The sequence below is a fragment of the Fusarium proliferatum genome, assembly GCF_900067095.1.
Source record: "Fusarium proliferatum ET1 genome assembly, contig: FPRO_scaffold003, whole genome shotgun sequence".
Lineage (NCBI taxonomy): Eukaryota > Fungi > Ascomycota > Sordariomycetes > Hypocreales > Nectriaceae > Fusarium > Fusarium proliferatum.
The window spans coordinates 3915579-3934628 of record NW_022194792.1 but is presented as its reverse complement, the minus strand read 5'-3'; the positions used below and the strand labels follow the sequence as shown (position 1 = coordinate 3934628).

The 19050-nt window shown below is 48.8% G+C and overlaps 8 protein-coding genes across 8 annotated transcripts; 2 read left to right on the top strand and 6 right to left on the bottom strand.

The window, feature by feature from the left end:
- Window positions 1-454: 454 nt before the first annotated feature.
- On the top strand, window positions 455-1771 carry FPRO_05728 (uncharacterized protein; the record flags this gene model as incomplete). Its single annotated transcript, XM_031229436.1, has 3 exons — window positions 455-517; window positions 567-991; window positions 1036-1771. 3 exons carry the CDS (start codon window positions 455-457, stop codon window positions 1769-1771), a joined length of 1224 nt encoding a protein of 407 aa, XP_031079673.1.
- Window positions 1772-2015: 244 nt separating this feature from the next.
- On the bottom strand, window positions 2016-3134 carry FPRO_05729 (uncharacterized protein; the record flags this gene model as incomplete). Its single annotated transcript, XM_031229435.1, has 2 exons — window positions 2016-2910; window positions 2959-3134. The coding sequence occupies 2 exons, from the start codon at window positions 3132-3134 to the stop codon at window positions 2016-2018; spliced, it is 1071 nt and encodes a 356-aa protein (XP_031079672.1).
- A 1668-nt stretch (window positions 3135-4802) lies between these two features.
- Window positions 4803-7742, bottom strand: FPRO_05730 (uncharacterized protein; the record flags this gene model as incomplete). The annotated part of the gene is made up of 5 exons (XM_031229434.1): window positions 4803-4932; window positions 4978-6544; window positions 6595-6764; window positions 6809-7131; window positions 7176-7742. The coding sequence occupies 5 exons, from the start codon at window positions 7740-7742 to the stop codon at window positions 4803-4805; spliced, it is 2757 nt and encodes a 918-aa protein (XP_031079671.1).
- A 740-nt stretch (window positions 7743-8482) lies between these two features.
- Window positions 8483-10370, bottom strand: FPRO_05731 (uncharacterized protein; the record flags this gene model as incomplete). Its single annotated transcript, XM_031229433.1, has 4 exons — window positions 8483-8674; window positions 8725-8898; window positions 8966-9995; window positions 10042-10370. The coding sequence occupies 4 exons, from the start codon at window positions 10368-10370 to the stop codon at window positions 8483-8485; spliced, it is 1725 nt and encodes a 574-aa protein (XP_031079670.1).
- A 436-nt stretch (window positions 10371-10806) lies between these two features.
- On the bottom strand, window positions 10807-11117 carry FPRO_05732 (uncharacterized protein; the record flags this gene model as incomplete). Its single annotated transcript, XM_031229432.1, has 3 exons — window positions 10807-10842; window positions 10908-10955; window positions 11022-11117. 3 exons carry the CDS (start codon window positions 11115-11117, stop codon window positions 10807-10809), a joined length of 180 nt encoding a protein of 59 aa, XP_031079669.1.
- A 2129-nt stretch (window positions 11118-13246) lies between these two features.
- On the top strand, window positions 13247-15243 carry FPRO_05733 (uncharacterized protein; the record flags this gene model as incomplete). The annotated part of the gene is made up of 5 exons (XM_031229431.1): window positions 13247-13419; window positions 13469-13912; window positions 13955-14149; window positions 14194-14474; window positions 14525-15243. 5 exons carry the CDS (start codon window positions 13247-13249, stop codon window positions 15241-15243), a joined length of 1812 nt encoding a protein of 603 aa, XP_031079668.1.
- Window positions 15244-15421: 178 nt separating this feature from the next.
- FPRO_05734 (uncharacterized protein) lies at window positions 15422-16666 on the bottom strand (the record flags this gene model as incomplete). Its single annotated transcript, XM_031229430.1, has 1 exon — window positions 15422-16666. The coding sequence occupies one exon, from the start codon at window positions 16664-16666 to the stop codon at window positions 15422-15424; it is 1245 nt and encodes a 414-aa protein (XP_031079667.1).
- Window positions 16667-16874: 208 nt separating this feature from the next.
- Window positions 16875-18804, bottom strand: FPRO_05735 (uncharacterized protein; the record flags this gene model as incomplete). The annotated part of the gene is made up of 2 exons (XM_031229429.1): window positions 16875-18493; window positions 18540-18804. 2 exons carry the CDS (start codon window positions 18802-18804, stop codon window positions 16875-16877), a joined length of 1884 nt encoding a protein of 627 aa, XP_031079666.1.
- Between the last annotated feature and the right edge of the window lie 246 nt (window positions 18805-19050).

Here is a 19050-nt window from a genome sequence, read left to right as displayed (position 1 = left end):
CGGATAAAGATAAAGGAGTAAATAATATGAAGCTCGATTGCTGGTCGTTGTCGGCTTGAGCTAGCTTCTGAAGAGGTTGTTGACGATCTCGGCTTCTCGACCGTCGCGCTTGATTCCCCCAGATCCTTACGTAAGGCTGCAGGACCGGGGCAGAGATGGACCTGACTTCCGCAGGTTGAAGTGGTGAGTGGGTCCCCACTTGTGTCATGGCCCAGTCGAGGAAGGTGGGGTGAAGGAGCCCACCGCCACCAACCCAGAGCTTCCTTTGCTTAGAGGTGACGAGCAAGCTGCCTGCCTGTTGCTGGAACCTTCATTCATCACCAAACACACTTTGAGATTGACGTGTCTTTTTATCTTGACTCAATCACCTCCAAATCTACCAACGCTCCTCATAATTCTGCGACATCTGAAAACATCAGCACTTATTTCAACTACCCCGCCTTCAATCGTTAACATGGCAGACCACGACGCCCAGATCGTGGAGTTTGCAGGCCTGAGCGGCGCAAGCCCTGAAGAGGTTCGCATCTCTCTGACTCGCACTGGATACTCCAGCTAACGCGCCCAAGGCCAGACAGTATCTCGAAGCCCACAACTGGGACCTCGCCGAGGCCAGCAATGCTTGGTTCCGTGATGCCGAAGATGACAACCGCGACACATCCACAGCTCCTGCTGCCGCTCCTGACAATTACACGGGCCCTCGAACCCTCGACGGTCGACCAGCTCCAGAGGCTGCCCGCAGCACCCAACCAGCTCGCAAACCTGCCGCATCACAACAGAGGAAGAGGGGGATTGCTACTCTAGGATCTCTCGGTAGCTCATCCCATCAACACGACCACGGTGATGACGACGATGATGATTTCGACGGCGAAGACGATGATGGACGAGGAAACCTGTTTGCTGGTGGTGAGAAGTCTGGTTTGGCTGTTCAGGATCCGCACCAGGAGGGCGGTCCCAAGAAGATCATCAGCGATATTCTCGCCAAGGCTCGAGCGTAAGTCCCTGAGCATGTGAAGGTGAATTTAACTGACAAATTAGCAACGCTCAACGTCCCGAGGCCGAGAACGAGGCTGGCCCTTCCGAGCCTAGTCGCTTCCGAGGAACTGGACAGACACTCGGGGGAGACGGTGTCGAGAGCCGCAGCATTCCTGATCCTCTCGGCCCAGCTCGCTCTTCAAACGCTGAACCTCAAGAACGAGTCCTTCACATCTGGCAAGATGGCTTCAGCATCGACGACGGTGACCTTCGCCGATTTGACGATCCCGCAAACCAGGCCGACCTCGCCCTGATCCGAGCTGGTCGCGCACCTCTTCACCTCATGAATGTACAGCATGACCAGCCCATCGATGTCAAGCTTCACCAGCACGACACACCATACCAGCCTCAGCCCAAGAAGTACAGACCTTTCGGTGGCTCTGGCCAGCGACTTGGAGCTGTTGTCCCTGGTGTCGAGGGTTCAAGCTCTTCTCCTGCCCCCGCTGCTTCTTCCGCTGCTCCCTCGTCCTCCAATGCTCCCACCGTCGATGATGCTCAGCCCACAATCATGATCCGAATCCAGATACCCGATGGCACACGCCTACCCGCTCGTTTCAACACCACCCACACTATCGACGATGTCTACGGTTTCGTGCAGGGAGCGTCCCCAGACACACGATCTCGATCATGGGTTCTTTCCACGACATTCCCCAACAAGGATCACACTGACCGCAGTTTGGTTCTTGGCGAGATGCCCGAATTCAAGAAGGGCGGTACCGCCGTTGTCAAGTGGACTTAGAAATGGAAAAATCGGCGTTGAGGTTGATTTACGGACTGGTCAACAAATGCGGATGCTAGCATTGACTTATAGAGGTCATGGATAGAATCACAGATAGTTAAAATGCGAAATGAATTGTAAATGAGCCATGTATGCATATATGAAATTGATACTCAAAAATATCACCTAGAGTGGTATCTCAACGCCTAACGCCAAATAACAAGCCATACGCCGTGATAACTCCGATCTATGTGGTCTTGTCAGTTTAGGCGGCAGCAGTGGCGGTGTTGGGAGCTGGAGTTGCGGGGCCATCCAGAAATCTGAAGTGCTCAATAGCGATCTGACAATTGAGCATGGCAGCGTTGAATCGAGCTTCTCCGGGTGGAAGAACAACCATGAGATACGTGTTTGTCGTGAACTTGAGGATAAACAGACTGAATCGATTGCCGGCCTTGTGCTCCATGCGAATGAACTGCTCAGCGTTCCGCGGCGTACCGGTGAAGCGCGAAATACTCTGCTTGAAATGCTTCATGATGTTGGACATGCGCTCTAGTCGATCCTCGGTCGGGTTTCGCTGTCCTTCAGATGATGTCCAGGATGATACGGCAAGGAACGAAGTGCGCTCGAACAGCAGCAACTCTTCAGCTTCGATGGCGAGACCCAGGTTTGCGAGATTTCGCTCAATGACGGAGAGGTTAGGTACAAGGTCGTGAATAATCGACGCCCACGCTTTATACAAGCTCTGATCCCAAATCGACGTCGCAAACGGCGTAAGCTCAATCGACGACGCAGCAATACCGACTGAATTTGCATACTCAAAGGTCTTCTGTCGCACAACCCGAATGCGCTCGTCGTAAACGGACTCACGTGCTGTAGGGACGACGAGATCCATCTTGTGAATGAGGATGTAGATCTTTGCGGCGGGAGAGTATTGAAGTAAAGCGGAGAGGATGGAGACGTAGGTTGCGAGATCGCGGTCGACGTCGCGGGATTCAATGTCGAAGACGTAGATCAGCACACCGACGTTGGAAAAGACGTGGACGCGCTGTTGCGAGAGATAGTTCTCCATAAAGGCCTCTTGACCACCGCAGTCCCAGAGGTTGAGGGTGAGGTTTCCGAGGAACTTGACGTGCGAAAGATCGATATCGATAGTTGCGCCCCTACATAATCAGCTCCAACTCCCAGATCAAGGTAAGGGGGAGACGTACAGTCTTCGTGTATCGCGGGCAATGTAGTTGCTAAAGATAATGCTCCTCATGCTCGACTTGCCGGAGCCGGACTTTCCCATGAGCAGCACCTTTTTCTTCTTGGGCTTCTTGACTTCGCCGAGGAGCTCGGGGGCGGGCTGGGCCTCGGCGAGGGAGGTGTCGATGTAGGAGGCCATGATGTGAGTCAGGTTGTTGGTGTTGGTGATGATGGAGGGTTGGAAAGTTGGGGTGGAGGGGAGGTGATGGGAGGTAGCTTGCCTTAGCTTTTGGCGCTTGGGTCTTTTGGGGTTTAGCGCCCGTCCCCGGATATGGTCAGCGGATGAAACGTCTTGGCTAGTGTTCCAACTGCTGTAATTCTTTTGGTAGACTGGGGTAATAATTGTATGTTTGCTTGGTTTTAAGTAATTTTATTTCTTATATTGTGCGAGTTACTGTGAAGTTTGACGAGATCTTGGTGATACTGTATGCATGGAACGAGCCTATCAAATCTGCTGTATTCTGCATGACCCAACATCAGAGATGTTGTAGATGTGCTTAGAGAGAGCGCAATTGACAATACTTCATAACCTCAATACCATGAGCTGTAACTAGCTTGTATAAAACCTCAGGGCTGTGTCGCTTGGTCAATGCCACATAAGCAAGCACTTGGTGAAGCCAGGTGCTGATGTGTAGGTCAGTTTCATTCTTATGTAGCACTGTGTGGTTTGACACGACACTGAGAACACAGTATCTCGAATAATGGCCGAGGGGTATAAAACTAAACAGAGAAACTTTTTTGCAGGCCGTATATGCACGACCGTATCGTCCTCGACCAAGACTGGGCCGCCGAAAAACGACTTGAGACACCGAGGCCTTACTGCAACATAGCAGCCCGGTGACTCCAACATCTCATCTGATAGAAATCAACACTCTATGTTACAATTATGAGGCCATTGTCCGTCAATATAGTAGGAAATTCTATGCTATGTCATTGGCGAAGCTCGAGGGGATCATGTCAATATTGCTCACTTGTTGTCGCGGAGACGAGCTGCATTCATTTCACATAACTATTCATAAATCGAGGCATTAAATTAACCGTTTTAAGCTCTTCTTAAGTTCACTGGACAGTCGCTAAATATTACTTTCTTGCTCATCCTTTGTCACCGGAGGGATTCGTGGAAGTCATTAAAACTTTGTTCACCTGAGACAAGTCTACTCTGCGTGTGCTCTAGAGGCCGCTTCTTTTGATATCTGGCATTAATTTGAACTTTCAATCTTGTCCTTTTCGCTGCAACGATCTTCTGGCAAAAATTTTACTTGTTTGGTAGGATACAAATGAGTATCACCAGAATAATAAGCATATAATTTCCAAAATTGTTCCATAATATCGGATCATATTCAGATGATTAGCTTTCCATCGTTCCCAAGGGTCACTATACGAATTCTTTGAGGGAAAACGAACCCTCTGACACAAAACCAGGGTGCCAAAATCTTCTCATTACTTAGGTCAAAGATCTTTAGTTTTCTTGTCTCCCCTCAATATGCAATCTCTTCATCAAAGTGTTGATCACCCAAGGCATAGGGTAACACTCCAACCAAGCGAAGCTAACGGCATCATCCAATCCCAAACTGTCTAAAAGCCAGGAAGGGAAACATGAGAATGCGCTAGAACTGTACAAGTATAGCTTGTTTCGTCTATCATCTCAACAACATTGTATAAAACCGATTCAAGGACACTGATCCTAAATTCCAAGAGTAAGCTGCGGTATATGGGTATTTATATAAACCAAGTCTAATGCCACATTGTAAATGTTCATCATATAACGCCGATGTCTCCAAGACTCGCATATCATATAAATTATCGCTTATTCTCCCCGAGAATACGATGGCCTCTCGATTGACGGACTCGCCGAGATCTTATCGTTACCTGGACTCACCGACCCCGTGAGGATTGCCCAGACATTCGATTCAGAGCTCTTATGGTCAACAATATCACTGCAAGAGTCAGCCTCGATCTTTCACGCCGTGACAAGAACTTACGTCCGGTTATCCTCATCCCCTCCATAGAGGGCATCGTCGTCCAGATATCTCAGCCGGCGAAGACCAACTGGATCATTACCAAAGCTGACGAACTGAAAGGCGAAAGCGGTGTCGCCGATGCCTTTATCTTCCATTCGCTTGATAATCTTCGTTATGCAGGCCTCAACACCTTTCTCTTCGAGAGAACCACCGTGCTCCCATATTCCATCGGTCAAGATAACAATGCTTGTTGGTCGTTTCGGATCCACCATATTAGCATCTGAGAATATCTGGTTGAATGAGTGCTTCATATTGCAGAGAGTCTCGGCGTCGTTGCCACCAAGCCATTCTCGCACTGGGTTGATGAATTTGTCCATCTTGAGAAGAAATCGAGGGCGACGTTCTATCGGAATTCTCTTGTCTGGTTTTGAAGTGAAGCGGATTTCTGGACCAGAATGGTCGATCTTCCTAACGAGCCATACCAAAACATCCAATACTTTGAGTACTTCGCGCTCCCTATCACGCATCGTCTCAGAATCGTCTATTATAAAGACAAACCGCCGATTTCCCATCCGATTGCGAAACTTTTCGTAGCCCTCCAATGATTCCCTTTTACCATTGTTCTTACGGTGACTGACAACATGGTCAATAGTAAGGTCCCCATACATGCCCACTTCTTGTTTCTGAGGAGTGAGTCTGGTGCTGTCGGCAGATGTCTGGGCAGGGCTGTTGGCGTCGGGAATCGAATGGTGATGATTACCTTGAGCAGGAAATGAGATGTCAGGATGCGTTGGAGAGCCCAACGCGTTTCCAAGGTTGAAGTACTTGGTAGATACCGCTGACGCAGGGGAAGATTTGTCTTCCAGCTCAGACATAGCCTGAAAACCATTGTGACTCCATTGAGCTGATGTGTGGCGATCGATTGGGGCTCCGTTATTCGAAGGTATTTGAGTATTGACGCCAAGAGGGTCTCGCTGGTGCATGTCTGAGCGTTCCAACGCCATACCGTTCTGGCGCGAAGATCCCGAATGGAAGGACGTCCGTTGGTGAGGAGATCGATCTGGCTGAAACAATGACTCGGCCATGTTCATGGGTGACTGAGTGAGTATCGGGGTGTTATGGAAGCCGGGTTGAGGCAAGAGAGGCGCGCTATGATGGCCTAAGGGGGGAGCAGGGTCAAAGATTTCCCGGTAATTTCTCTCAAAGGTTTTCCAGATAAGGATGGGGGATTGTCTTTCTCCATATGGCACAAGCATCCAACGCTCGACGAGGCTGCAGACATTCCGTGAGAGGAAAATGGGACCTTGTAGCGCATCGAGCGCCGCTGAATGTGACTTCACAACACAAGTAAGCGCTGTGGAACTGTTATGGAAACATTCACCAAAGCTGCCATCGGCAAGAAGTGGCCAATGTGTCAGGATTTCCCTCCTGCGATCGCTGGCAGCTTCATCGAGGGCAGCCGTACCTCCAGCAACCCAGACGATTGCTTCGCTGATGACACAACCAAGTGACCAGACATCGGAGGCTACTGGAACCTGCATAAAACCATTCTCCTGGTCCCTGTAGAGCCTGGTTGCTTCGGGAGAGCCTGTTGTAATTTGTTAACGCAACCCAATACTGCAAGATGAGAGTAGTTACAATATGTCCTGTTTCCGTCATTGTCCTGGAAACTGGATTCATCCTCATCTATTGGTCGATTGGGTGTTGCAGTGTCGAAATCAGCAAGCTTCATCCGGAAGCCATACGAGTACCGCCCATCTTGACCAGGGAATACCAAGATATTGGCAGGCTTGATATCACGGTGAGAGCTACAACATTAGTAACAATGAAGAAAACTGGGAGTGTCACGTACAATCCTGTTCGCTGATTCCTAGGGCCGCCTCCCAGGTTTTGTATCCTGTCGATGGCCTTGGTGAGACCCATCAAGCCATATAAGAAATATCGCCGGTCTTCTTCGGTGACCGGTCGTTCGTTGCGCTTGAATAATTCGAGCAGGCTACCTTCACTCGCATGCTCCAGGATCATAAAACAGCGATTATTCTGTTCAAATGAGCCAAGATATTTAACAATGTAATCGCAAGACTCGATCGCGGCGAAAGCATTGTATTCCTTTATCCATGCATCTCGCAAAGATTCTCTTTCTCGTGTGCGGTACTCTTTCAACACGACAGTACCCTGCTAACGTTAGTTGGAATGGAGGTGCGGAGGAGGGAACTTACCGTTGGACTCCATTCGCGATCGAAGCATTCAGGGTACAAGGTCACAACTCTGATACTTGATTTGGAGTAATTCGAATCAGTGGTTATCGTGGAAGTTGTTTCGATAGGTAATATTTGCCGAGAATCGATGTATCGCTTATCCATGGGGGTATGTCTCGAGAATATCAGAGGACAGAACATCCACTGGTTCTCGCAAAACTCGTTCATGTCATCGACAAGTGCAGGGTCGTCACCAAAACATCGCGCATTGAGTAAAGGGAGTTGCTGGTCCTGATAGCCATTGGAAGTGAAGTTGTTGATGAGGTATGTCCTGCTGATGTACACCAAAATGGAGAAGATGTTCAAGTAGCCATTCTCAATCGTCGTAGGAAGAGCGTGGATGTTGCGATCGATCGCTCGAGATAATCTTCGCTGGCCACTTTTCTTCCACCATCTGGCCGTGACTGCAGGGCTCACGAACTTGGTCGGAATGTCGTTTCCGTCGAGTCCCGGATGCGATTCATTCTGAACATATCGCATAAACTCCTCATTGCGCTCGTCGCGCGGGCGTTTTCTGGGATTGGACATGGCGGCTATCCAACGAGGACCACAAGAGTCCGGCGTGAGAGTGAAAACAGCAATCTTTTGGATCCAATTGTGTATAATTTAGATATGTAGAAGAGGGGAATCTGGTGATGATGATGGAAGGTAAAAGTGGTGGAGGTCTTTTCCGGTTATTTATTCAAGGTCGCGGGAGAGTGGTTCGCATTAGAGGCATGCGCGATCTTCTCCAACAAGGCACTTTCCAATTCTTGCCAGTTCGGGTCATCATCTTTCCAGATTGGTTAGCAAGGACGTGCATATGCAGCAAGGCTCTCCTCTGCAACATTGTATCATGCCCACCACCATCTGGCCAAGTAGGCTGTGTTGCAGATGCCTTAAAAGCAAAGCCGCTCTTTTTCTGCCTTCTCGTATGATGTGGATCTCTGATCTGAGGATATTTACCTTGAAAGTGGCGGAGATGGAACATGGTAGATATAGTCTATCATCAGGAGGCTTGTTCGAGACCAGATGGCAGAGCCTCACAAGAGGGTGAGACAGGAGATGGTGTGACATGCACATCGGCGCGGGGAACCAGGCTACAGCTTATCAAATGATCCCACGCATGGACATGAATCGACATCATCAGGCATATTCTGCTTTGTGTATAATCGCTGAGATATATATCTTGTTTACAAGCTCCTGACTCGTGTCGGAAAATCTATTGTCTACAAAGTACAGATAGGAATAGAATGGTAGGAAATGAAATGAGGTTGTGCTGTGTTACTCTAAGATGCGTGTTTGACTCTTTCGCTATGCGGCCTGCGCAGCATGAAAAGAATGATCATCCAAACAACAATGGTGACGATCGTGATGGTAGCGGAGAGGCCAAAAAATAGAGAAAATATCTCCTTGTTTAGCCTCCATGGCGCCTTTGCGTTCACTTGAGGCCATTCAAGAATACCGCTCTGGAAGAAAGACTGCAAATATAATTAGTTGTTGCAACATGTCCAAGGACACAGTGACGTACAGCCATGAATGTTCCAGGGAGGAAAATCAGAGTCACAAAAGTGATGATATGCATTGAGCTCGTCTCTCGCTTGGTCTTGTTTGCGATATTCTCCATATTCCGAGTCGACAAGTGAGCGCTCTCTGCGTAGATCTTGTTGATCTGGATGGTTTTGTATTGGAGAATGGTGTTGTACTAAGTAAATCAGTCCTGGATCTCTCAGCGTTGAAGAGTGAATTACCATTTATTTGCTCTCCTTGACGAGCAGTAGCAGCGCATTGAGCTGCGCCTGATGAGCATCGATATTGGCCTCAATATTTCGAGAGTGCCGACAATATTGAAAGAATGACTCCTCGCAACCCTTCTTGATCCCTCTCAAAGTGGGAAGCCGATACTGGGTCATAAGACACTGGTAGTGCTCGCGGATCTGTCTGATGACTTGGTTGTTTAGCTTGAGAACCAGGAGCGCTTCCTGGATCGCCTCCAGGCCTTGCTGTAGTTTCTGTAGCTCGTCAAAAGAAAACACTTCAAGCCTCTCGAGTCGTTTGACTCGGTCATTGAGATCACCCCACGGGTCCCCTTTTCCATTGCTCTGACTGCGGGTCGTCCCAGATTCGAGGCTCGTCATATGCGAGAGCCTTTTCGAAGGCGATTCAGCCAAACCTGTGATGATTTTCACGTCTTTGGTAAGGGCTGACTCGTCTTTTATGGCGGGCGTTCTCGCTTTGTCCACAAGTGGTTTGATCCCACCAAAAAGTTCGTTGATGTAGAATATCCAATCATCATCGCACCAATCAATCAGCATAGTGAGAACCTCAAGGGAAGACGAGAACGCCTGTGGAACAGATTCCAGAACATTTGATTGAAGGAATTTATTCTCAGACAAAGCTTCTTGGAATAGCTCTTCGTTCAGCGAGTTCCCCTTGCAGGTTACCCAAAGTGACTGCCCGTTTTCAATGTCAAAGGAATGATATACTGCCAGTTGTCGGACTCCCCAAGATCTGCTTGGGACGGAGGTGGAGCTCTCGACGGATCTCAAGACAAACGAATACCTAATTTCGCGCCCTGAGAGACCCATTCGATTTAGAGGCAGGATATCATCCTCAGACGAGAGCAAAGTATTGTCGTCGTTGAATTGAGGAAGGTTACACCATTCTTGAGCAGAGTGCGACCGGCGGAAAGAGTAGAGGCAGCTTAGGAACGAAGCTGGGATTCGTTGATATGTGCATAGATATTTGAACATCTTAATCGGACATCTGACTTGATCTTTGGAAGATTTGGAAAGGAGAGACCTGAGTTTGTTACATCCTGTGCCCAAGTAAAGACCAGCGAACTTACACGTATCTCATCTTTGGGGCTTTCTTGTTCGGCTGTAAGCGAAGTAATAGATCTTCCATGGTCTTGACATCACCCGAGAGCGATTGACAGTTGCATGGAGTCATGCAGTCGCACGTTTCAAAGATCTTGAGACAAGCATTTTCGGGTCTCGGGTGGAAGATACGAGCTGCTTCTCGATCCCACGTAGTAGCTACGGCTTGCCGGGCTTTGGTACTCCTTCTGCTGCTAGGAGCAGTTTGAGGGTAGTTGTGAGAAGCATCGCATATCTTGTCGAAGTAACGTTCCTGTTCGGACAGCTCCACAGTAGTGATACTATTTTGGGAGGACATGATAGTATATGGCAATTTGATAAATGAACTAGTGCTTGAAGGTTTCGTAGATTACTCGGGACCAAGCTATTTTATTTCCTTGAAGAGAATTCCAATTCCACAGAACAGGGGTCCAAGATTCGCATAGCCTAGATCAAATGCAACGGCAAAATTTGATGAAGAGTGCCTGATATTGACTGTGCACAAAAGCCAGTTGGCAGTGATGCTTGTGGATGGTGTGAATGAAGATGGTAGAGATAGACAATGTGTATGAGGCCAGGTAGGGTACTGACATATAAAGTGGCTGAGTCGAAGGCGCATACAACTTGCCTCATGTAACCCGAACAAAACACTCAATATTACTCATATGCGTAAATAACTAGAAGTAAAGGCAAGGGTTCACATTGGGTATTGTAAAAAGATATATCAGGACTGTCTTTGTAGCCATTTGCGTGATTCATGGCGCTAGGTCATAGATTTCGTCTTTCTCAGCCTGTTCCAGATGTCAGCTGTTGGGAGAGACATCACAAGATATACAAATGCAACAAGACAACCTACTTCAGTCAAGGTCACTGGAAGATAGAACACAAACTCGGTTCCTATATGCTGGAGCCACGGATCAGCTTCTGGTACACGAAAGCACTGCCACTCTCGGTGACCCGATCTACATACCTCGACCTCAATGGTCTGGTCATTGAACTTGGCCCGAAGGTGCTTTCGTACATCTTCTAGCCGCACCTTGTATGCAACAATAGAGTTGTGCTTCATGGTGGCAACCAAACGATTGGTGATCGTGCAATGCGGTTAGATTCTGGTGACCAAGTCTTTGTTTTCTCAGTCCTGTATTGCGCAGGTTCGCCTTGGGCGTTTTTCTTTCCGCCTGAAGATAGTCTGCCTCGGGAATGGTTCGGGACTGTGCCAGGTATGTAGGGCAGGTTGCTAGATATTCGCTCTACCGATGGCTGCGGCTCAAGATAACGCGGGGCTTGCTCGAAGTATCAGAGGGCGATTGGTAGATCCTCGCTGGATAGCGCAACTGGCCGGGTTTAGGGGATCAGGCTCTCGGATCAATTGCCTATCAAGTTCGAAGTGTGACCGCTGTACGCCATATTGCAGCTGGAAATGCGCCAAGAGAGGCATAAGCAGCAAGGGTGGTTTGAAATGATAGACGCTGTTGGCTGATGGCGTGCCAGTCTTGGGGCGATGGCTCACATTTTGGTCATACAGGTGACTGCGAAGCCAACACACAGTGAGGTGCAGCCTGATGTGACTCTTTTTAACTGAGCCTTAATCCGCACCATGAAAGAAACGAGAAGTGGAAGAAACATACAATGCGAAGGGTCTGCAACGTCTTTGTATCTATTTTGGAAGTGTTCAACAATGCCGTTGTCAATGTTTCATCACAAAACGGCTATGAGCAACTGCCTCAAGGATGACTCGATGGCTGTCGAAGAAACTGTGCATCAATCACTAAATTATTCCCGGACAGTATGCGACAGACCTGTGGGATTCTGATCAAGATACTGACAGAGTCATCCTTTCTGAGCGCTACGTTAACCGTGATTGATGGAGTGATCGAAAGTATGTCTCACCTTTGATGTCGAATTTATCGGCAGCGTCGATGTCAGGTTGATGATTGGTGAGGTCGAGGAGATTGGGCTCTGAATACTCACACAAACAACGTGTCCTGAGTTGATGCTGGAGACTTGAGCAGTGTAGATGGGGCCTTCATTGTGCAACAGTTGTTGCGAAGTTGTTTAAGACTGGAAGCGTAGATGTAATATTCAAAGTCGAGTTACTTGAAGTTACCTAATCGCCGATGTTAAAAGATGCAGGTTGAAAGTGAACGAAAGGAAGGCACAGCCAGCAAACCAAAGTACTTGCGATGGTGGTGTAAGTTTGGGAAGTTGCATCGGCAACCCTTTGAAAGTTGTGAAAAGTTCAACTCTTGCATTATCATAAACCTCAACATGATCTGCTGAATCATTTGTTGAGTCACCTTCCAGAAATTTAAATCACCAACACTAAAGAAGATCAGACCAACAAGAGCTTCGTCCTGAGTTAAGACTGTCCGAACTCCGTTTCAATCACCGAAATTGCTAGTTGTCGGACACTTTTCATCTCAGGACCCCATAGAAATCAGGCTGAGATCCTCAATTTTAAGGGCGGCCTACCAGGAGCGTCGAATTAATTGAAGGATGCGACGCTGATTACACCAGTCAAATTGAATGCCCCGAGGAGGGCGGCAGTGGCTTTATCAGGCGGGGAACCGTTGAAGTCTGATTCCGCCCTACAAGGCTGCTTTAAACACAAGCTTTAGCTGATGTGGAGAAGCAAGCTTGGCTTCGTCCCTGGATCTAATCCATTCGGCATAATCTTCTTGAAACCGTCCCAGAAGCGAAACCAATGACGAGTGCGTCGGTGCGAGCCGTCATTAATCCTTTCCTTCAAGTGCCGTGTTGGAACGGACACGGACTTGAGCACCAGAACCCAGCCACAGTCCGTTGCTCTTACGATGACGATGCAACCCTGCAAAGCCGAGATATAGCGCTGGACTGAACCTGCATCGCCACACCGACACAGAAAATTCCGCTGCAAGTGCCCTGAAACTAAACCCGAGTCCGATCTCTGGCTTCAGTGTCACAGCCACATTCAAGATTCAAGTCCGCTTCTCAACCACAAGAACTCGATCTCTGGTGATATCTTGACCTACGGGCACGGTGAATGCAGGAAAATCATCAGATCCGCCTTTGAGGTAACTTCAATGCGATGAAAAGGATAAGCTAGGATCCATGAGTCGTGGATCTAAATGAGACGTTTTCCCCGCCGCTGAGAAGTTTAATGATTCAATTTCATCAACGCTAGCATCAAAACAAATCGTTCAAGCCGTGTTTACAATGGCTTCGAGATCAGACCCAAATGTTCCGTTGCTCAAGACGTGCCAGACGTGTTTTCATGCCAAAATTCGATGCGAGAAATCACAGGAGTCTGGAAAATGCGACAGGTGTTTGCGCCTGAACAAGACATGTGTTTTTAATCCTTCTCGGCGACGAAAGGCTCTGAGGCCTGGGTGAGAAATTTGTTGTTCTTTGTGATTTGCAATTGCTAACTTGATTCAGGCCGTCTAGGAATCTTGAAGCTGTGAGTCCTACAAGATCGAGGTCACCATCCTTGACTTCGGCCAATGCGACTTCAGCAAATGTTACGGATACCTCACCTGGTGTGTCCACGACACCAGCCAGCATTGATACCGAAGCATCTCACAACCCGTTCTCCAGGGGGTTGCTGTCATTCGAGAAAGGACAAGAGTTTCTCGATACCTTCAGAATGCGCATGTCGCCTCATTTTCCGTTCGTGATAGTTGCAGAGTCGGTAACCATTCAGGGGTTGGTTCAAGACAGACCGACGTTGTGTGTTGCGATACTTGCGGCAGCTTCACACGAGAATCTCAAGCTTCAGCAAAAATTAGGCAAGCTTTTCAACGAAATTGTACTTGTCAGGATGATAAAAGGGCCATTTGCAACTTTGGATATGCTGCAAGGGCTGTTGGTGCATTTGGCTTGGTGAGTACTACGTCTTCTCAAAAGTCGTCGCTAATGATTCAGGGCGCATTTCCACCAAGGAACAATGAAGTACACCCAGCATCTGTCACTTGCAGCAAGCATCATCTCAGATATGAGACTTGATCGACCGAGAGTTGCAAGTCTGTGGGCTTTGAGTCGGGAGAGCAAGCATGGGTCTGGTGAGATGACGCATGACGAGATGAGAGCTTTAGCCGGGACTTATTATCTCTCTTCAAGGTATGTCATATAGTAGCCTCCAAACCACATCTAATACGCAATAGTTCGGCTGTATTGTTGCAAAAATCGCATCACTTTCGATATTCCCCATTCATTCTCGAATGCTGTCACAGCCTCTTATCCGGGGGGACTGCTCCTTCTGACAGACATCTTCCATACATCATATATCTTCAGAAGCTTACTGAAGAGGTTGATGATGCAGTCATTGAAGCCACAGGAGCAATACGAGGGGCAAGGCAAGACAAGTTGCCTGCCGAGCTACATAGAATCAGAGAGCGATATACGTCAACAAAATCATCCTTGCCGTTTCCGCTTAGTGAGAGTCGTAAGTGCCCCTTCCCACCAGAGCTGAAAAGTCTTAACTGACACGCCTAGCCACAATTCTTCTGCAGTTGCACGTCCTCGACCTCCTTATTTGTCAGCCCTCACCGGATGGCATCTCATATGGCCTAAACGGTTTCCAAAGTCTTCAGCAAGGTGCAGACCAAAGCCGACTTCTCGACTGGCTCTCACAAAGCATGTCTGCTGCAAAGTCCCTCATAAGCGTCATTCTCCTCCTCCCACAAGGCGACGAAGACACGATGCCCAACATCGGCTGGATCATGCTATACTGCGCAGTCTCTCTGTCAGTACGACTAGACCTTGTAGCAGCACAACCCGAAAACGCACAAACTGCCGGCCATCTTCGACGTATTCTCGACATGCCTCACACCCTTCGTCAAATCGTCCTCCGCATGGAATCAGCTTCAAACTCGAATCCAGGGGATGGTGAATCAGATCCATACTTTGGTCTTGCGAGAAGAGCTCGGCGTATTGAGAGATGGTACCTTGAGCGATGCGGCCCTGTCGAATCGCCTGAAGTCGGGAGTCTTTTCGGATCTACCGAGACATCCCCTTCAAACCCATTCACCGGAGATATTGGACTCACCCCATCGTCTTTTCAAGATCCTGGCTTGGTTCCAAGTCTTCAAATAACAGGTGAATCAGATGATACATGGATGACCAACATATTAGCAGACCTTGAGGTTGATCCGGGGATGGAAAGCCTGCTGTTCACTGGACCTTTTGACTTTCTAGGTGAGCGTCAACAATAGCGTGGAAGAATGGCTTTATATAGTTCTGTACGGATACGGATAAGGAGAAGCGTCGGAGTTGGTGATAGTAATAAACTCATGCCCGTTGGATCTTTCATTTGTGTTACATATTACATCCCATATACCGCCGGACCAATACCCAAACTCCGTTTATGTCTATGTTCATGTACATCGTTGACTATTTTTTACCCTTCTTTCCCGCAGCCTTTTTGTGCTTCTCTTTGCCCTTCTTGATGGCGTCGACAAGCTCCTCGATCTCGGCCTCCTTTTCCTTTTCAGTCTTTTCCTTGGCATTCTTCTCATCAGCAGCCTTTTTGGCAGCCCTCTTCTTTGCCTGGATCTTCTCAACCTTTTCAATCAGAGCGTCGCTCTCTTGCCACAATTTCTTGGCGACTTCTTCATCCTTGACTTCCTTGCGTGCAAAGTCGACCTCCATGCACTCCTTGATGAGCTTTCCACCAGGACCTCGAGCAAAGTCTCCGTCCATGGCGGTGTAAAGAATGGATTGGGCGGCCATGTGAGGGGATTTAAGGAGGAACCAGGGAACCAAGTAGCCAGCGAGGTAGATTGCAAGTCCCCAGAGAGATCCACGCGTCAACCAGCGACGGGTGCTGGGGGTTCGGGCAAGACCAGGGTCCACGAAGACTACTCGGGTGTTGTTGGGAGCCTTGTCGGGTCGCTCGTAGGCATCGAGATGCTTCTGGAATGCCTGACCAAAGACATTCATGGCGAGTTTGCTGCGAGCATATGCGGTACCGGGACTCCAGTTGGCCGTTGAGACAGGCTCCTTGAGGGATGGTGATCCAATGTAAGACGAGCAAGTAGGAATAATAACTCGGACATCTCGATCGATGGGCTGCGCACGAAGAGCCGGGCTTAGAATACCGAGTAAATGGAAATTAGCCAAAAAGTTGACCATCCACGTCTCCTCAATACCCTCCTCCGACTCCTTTCTCTTTCCACCAGGGGGTGTCATTGTGGCAGCGCACAGAATAATCATATCCAATCGTCGAGGCGGCGCATTATCAATCCACTTGGTCGCAAACGTCCGAATACTATAGAAATCCGACAAATCGACTTGTTCCGTGTATATCATCTGGTTATTTGTCTTCTGTCGCAGATCCTGGATATACTCGACGAGGAAGGGATCCGACGGAGGCGCCTGTGAGAGCAGAACCAGCTGCGCACCCTGAGCTGCAAGCCCGAGAGCCGTTTGGGCGCCTATACCGGACGTTCCGCCGGTCATCATGACGACTTTGCCATGGAGGAGGCGTGGGCTGGGATTCTTGCGGCCGGAAGTCCAGATTTTGAGGAGGGTTAGGAAGGTGAGGGTGAGGATGGTGTAGATTATTGTGCGGCTGTGTTGCCGGACTTGCTCGGGGATGCCATTTTCGAGGATGCCGAGGAAGAGAACGAGAGGCATGGCGATAAGTTGATGCGGTGTTGTTCAGCGCATGTTGGAGGATTGCTGCGCTAGACATGATGGAGATTTGGAGTCGTGGCCCTCTAAAGGATCTTCACGTGATCCACTTGTACTTGTCATGAGCATCAACTTCAAGATCATCTCAACAACTTGGACATCGACAAATAAAATATTAATTGACTATCTCACTCTTTATCCGTAACTATGACTAATCGCGATATCTGTCATCTTTCTTCTTTCTCACCCAAATTTCACCAACTGGATCACCATGATCAGCTACACACTCCCAATCACCAATACCGTGTTGAGCAGAGGCCTTTCTAACACCCCTACCACCACCGCCAATGATGAGATTTCCGGGCCGATAATTTTCATCATGTTTCATACGACGAATTACACTTCCGTGGACTCGTACTGTATCAGGCACATCTCGAACTTCGCCTCCAGGGAGGGGCCAGCGGATTGGCTTCCATGATCCGTCAGACTGCAGATCCATTCTACGGAAGGGCATGTACTCCATGATTTTCCAGGCTGTTACGGCGAAGGGACCGAGACCTTGGCCGTATTCGAGGGAGTCGTGGATTCGAGCTGTGCATGCCCCGTGCATTATGTCGTGGAAATCGTTCTTGGGATGATCTTCTTTTTCGTCCATTGGCATGTCGGGGGCACGACCTGGACCTCCATTACCGCTTGAGACTCGAAGATCAGGAATTGGAGGTCGTCCTGTAGCTTCTTGCCAGTCATGAGCAGCACAGCATCCCATCTCTGCGACCTTTTCGTCGTCAAACGGGAGACCGGCTTTCTGAGCTTCTCTCACGATCCAGGCAAGAGGAATATGACTAGTACTTTTGCTGCCTTCGAGCATTTCCCAGCCTCCACCAACATCAGCGTGACCACCAGAGAACCAAACTTCATCGATATCTTGGGCGGCATCATCGTCGATATTGTTGATCTCATCAAGTGCAAGACCGGAGAGATTGGAGAAATTGTCAGGATCTCCGCATTGGCTTGGTCTTCTGCACGATCTCGAGCGAGCTCGGTATGGCGCATATGCGCTGCCTTTCTTCTTCTTTCGGCCACCTCTCTTGTCATTAGGAGAGAGATGACTGCCTTTTCTGCCTCGATCACCGTGTCCGTTGAGGTCCTCGCGGATGTCATTGATCGCCTTGTGAAAGTGATGGCCCTTGTCATCTTTCTGCTTAGGCCGATCTTGATACATGAGATCCTGACGAAACTTGGCTCGTCTCTCATCGATACTGACGGCGTGGCGAATTACTCTGGCACTGCTTCGTGCGGTGTACGGAAACTTGCTGCGTTGCATCCAAGCTGTCTCGAATCTTGGAACAGAATTGACTGTATCAAAAAGCCCAAGGAAACGGATACGACCAACTGGACGTGAGAATGTCTCTCGAAATCCCTTCATGAACTGGAACATTTCGTCTCTCTTCTTCTTCGCGGCCTCGGTCTCTTTGTTTGGTGGTTTATCGCAGTCTTCCTCGTCTTCGGGAATTTGCTCACGACCTTGCCATTGAGCGAACGCCTTCCAAGCGAACTTGACCATCTCTTCATTGCCGTGCGACAAGAGTCCGATGTAATCGAGCATCTCGGCTAGGAAGCGTGCAATATATGCACCCCGACTGAAACCAAACATATAAATCTCATCGCCGGGGTTATAAAATCGCATCAGAAATCGATAGCCTCCTACGACATGCTGGTCGAACGAAGAGCCAATTGCTGAGTCTTTGGCTTTTTGATACCAAGAGCCAAAGCGAGCCCGAATACCAGTATGAGTAAGTGATCCCGAGACGACATATGTTCCGATGCCCGCTGGATTGCGTGAGTTGAGTGTGATTGCAACGAACGGATCACTTACGCTGGTAGTAATGATATTGGTCGTCGGCTTGACGGTCAAGCATTCGAAAGATCTTGAGAATGTTGCTGTCACTATCGTCACCATGGAATTTGTTCCCTGTTCCATCAAAACAGAGAACAAGCTTCCGAGGCTTTCGCCCATATCCGATACCTGCGTCAGGTCCCATTCCCGGAGTTGAAGGTCTGCTCTGAAAATCCCGAGATGATTCAGGATGGCCTTTGACAGACTCATTCAGAGAATTCGGGGCAAGATGACTGTAGTCCATTGTAGCACACTCTCACTCGGTGACACCAGGCGGAGGTTTGCAACATCGCACAAGGTTGTCACGAATACAGTTGAGTGCAGCTGGGGAGCAGCCTCTTATGTTGGACATGACCACTAGCCCGGCGTGTCTCAAATCTCATCGAACTGAACCAGGTTTCGGTCAAAGATCAGCCAAGCGGTACACAATACAATAATTCCGCCATGCATCCCCGCAGCTACCTGCGGCGGTACAAGACACGATACGACG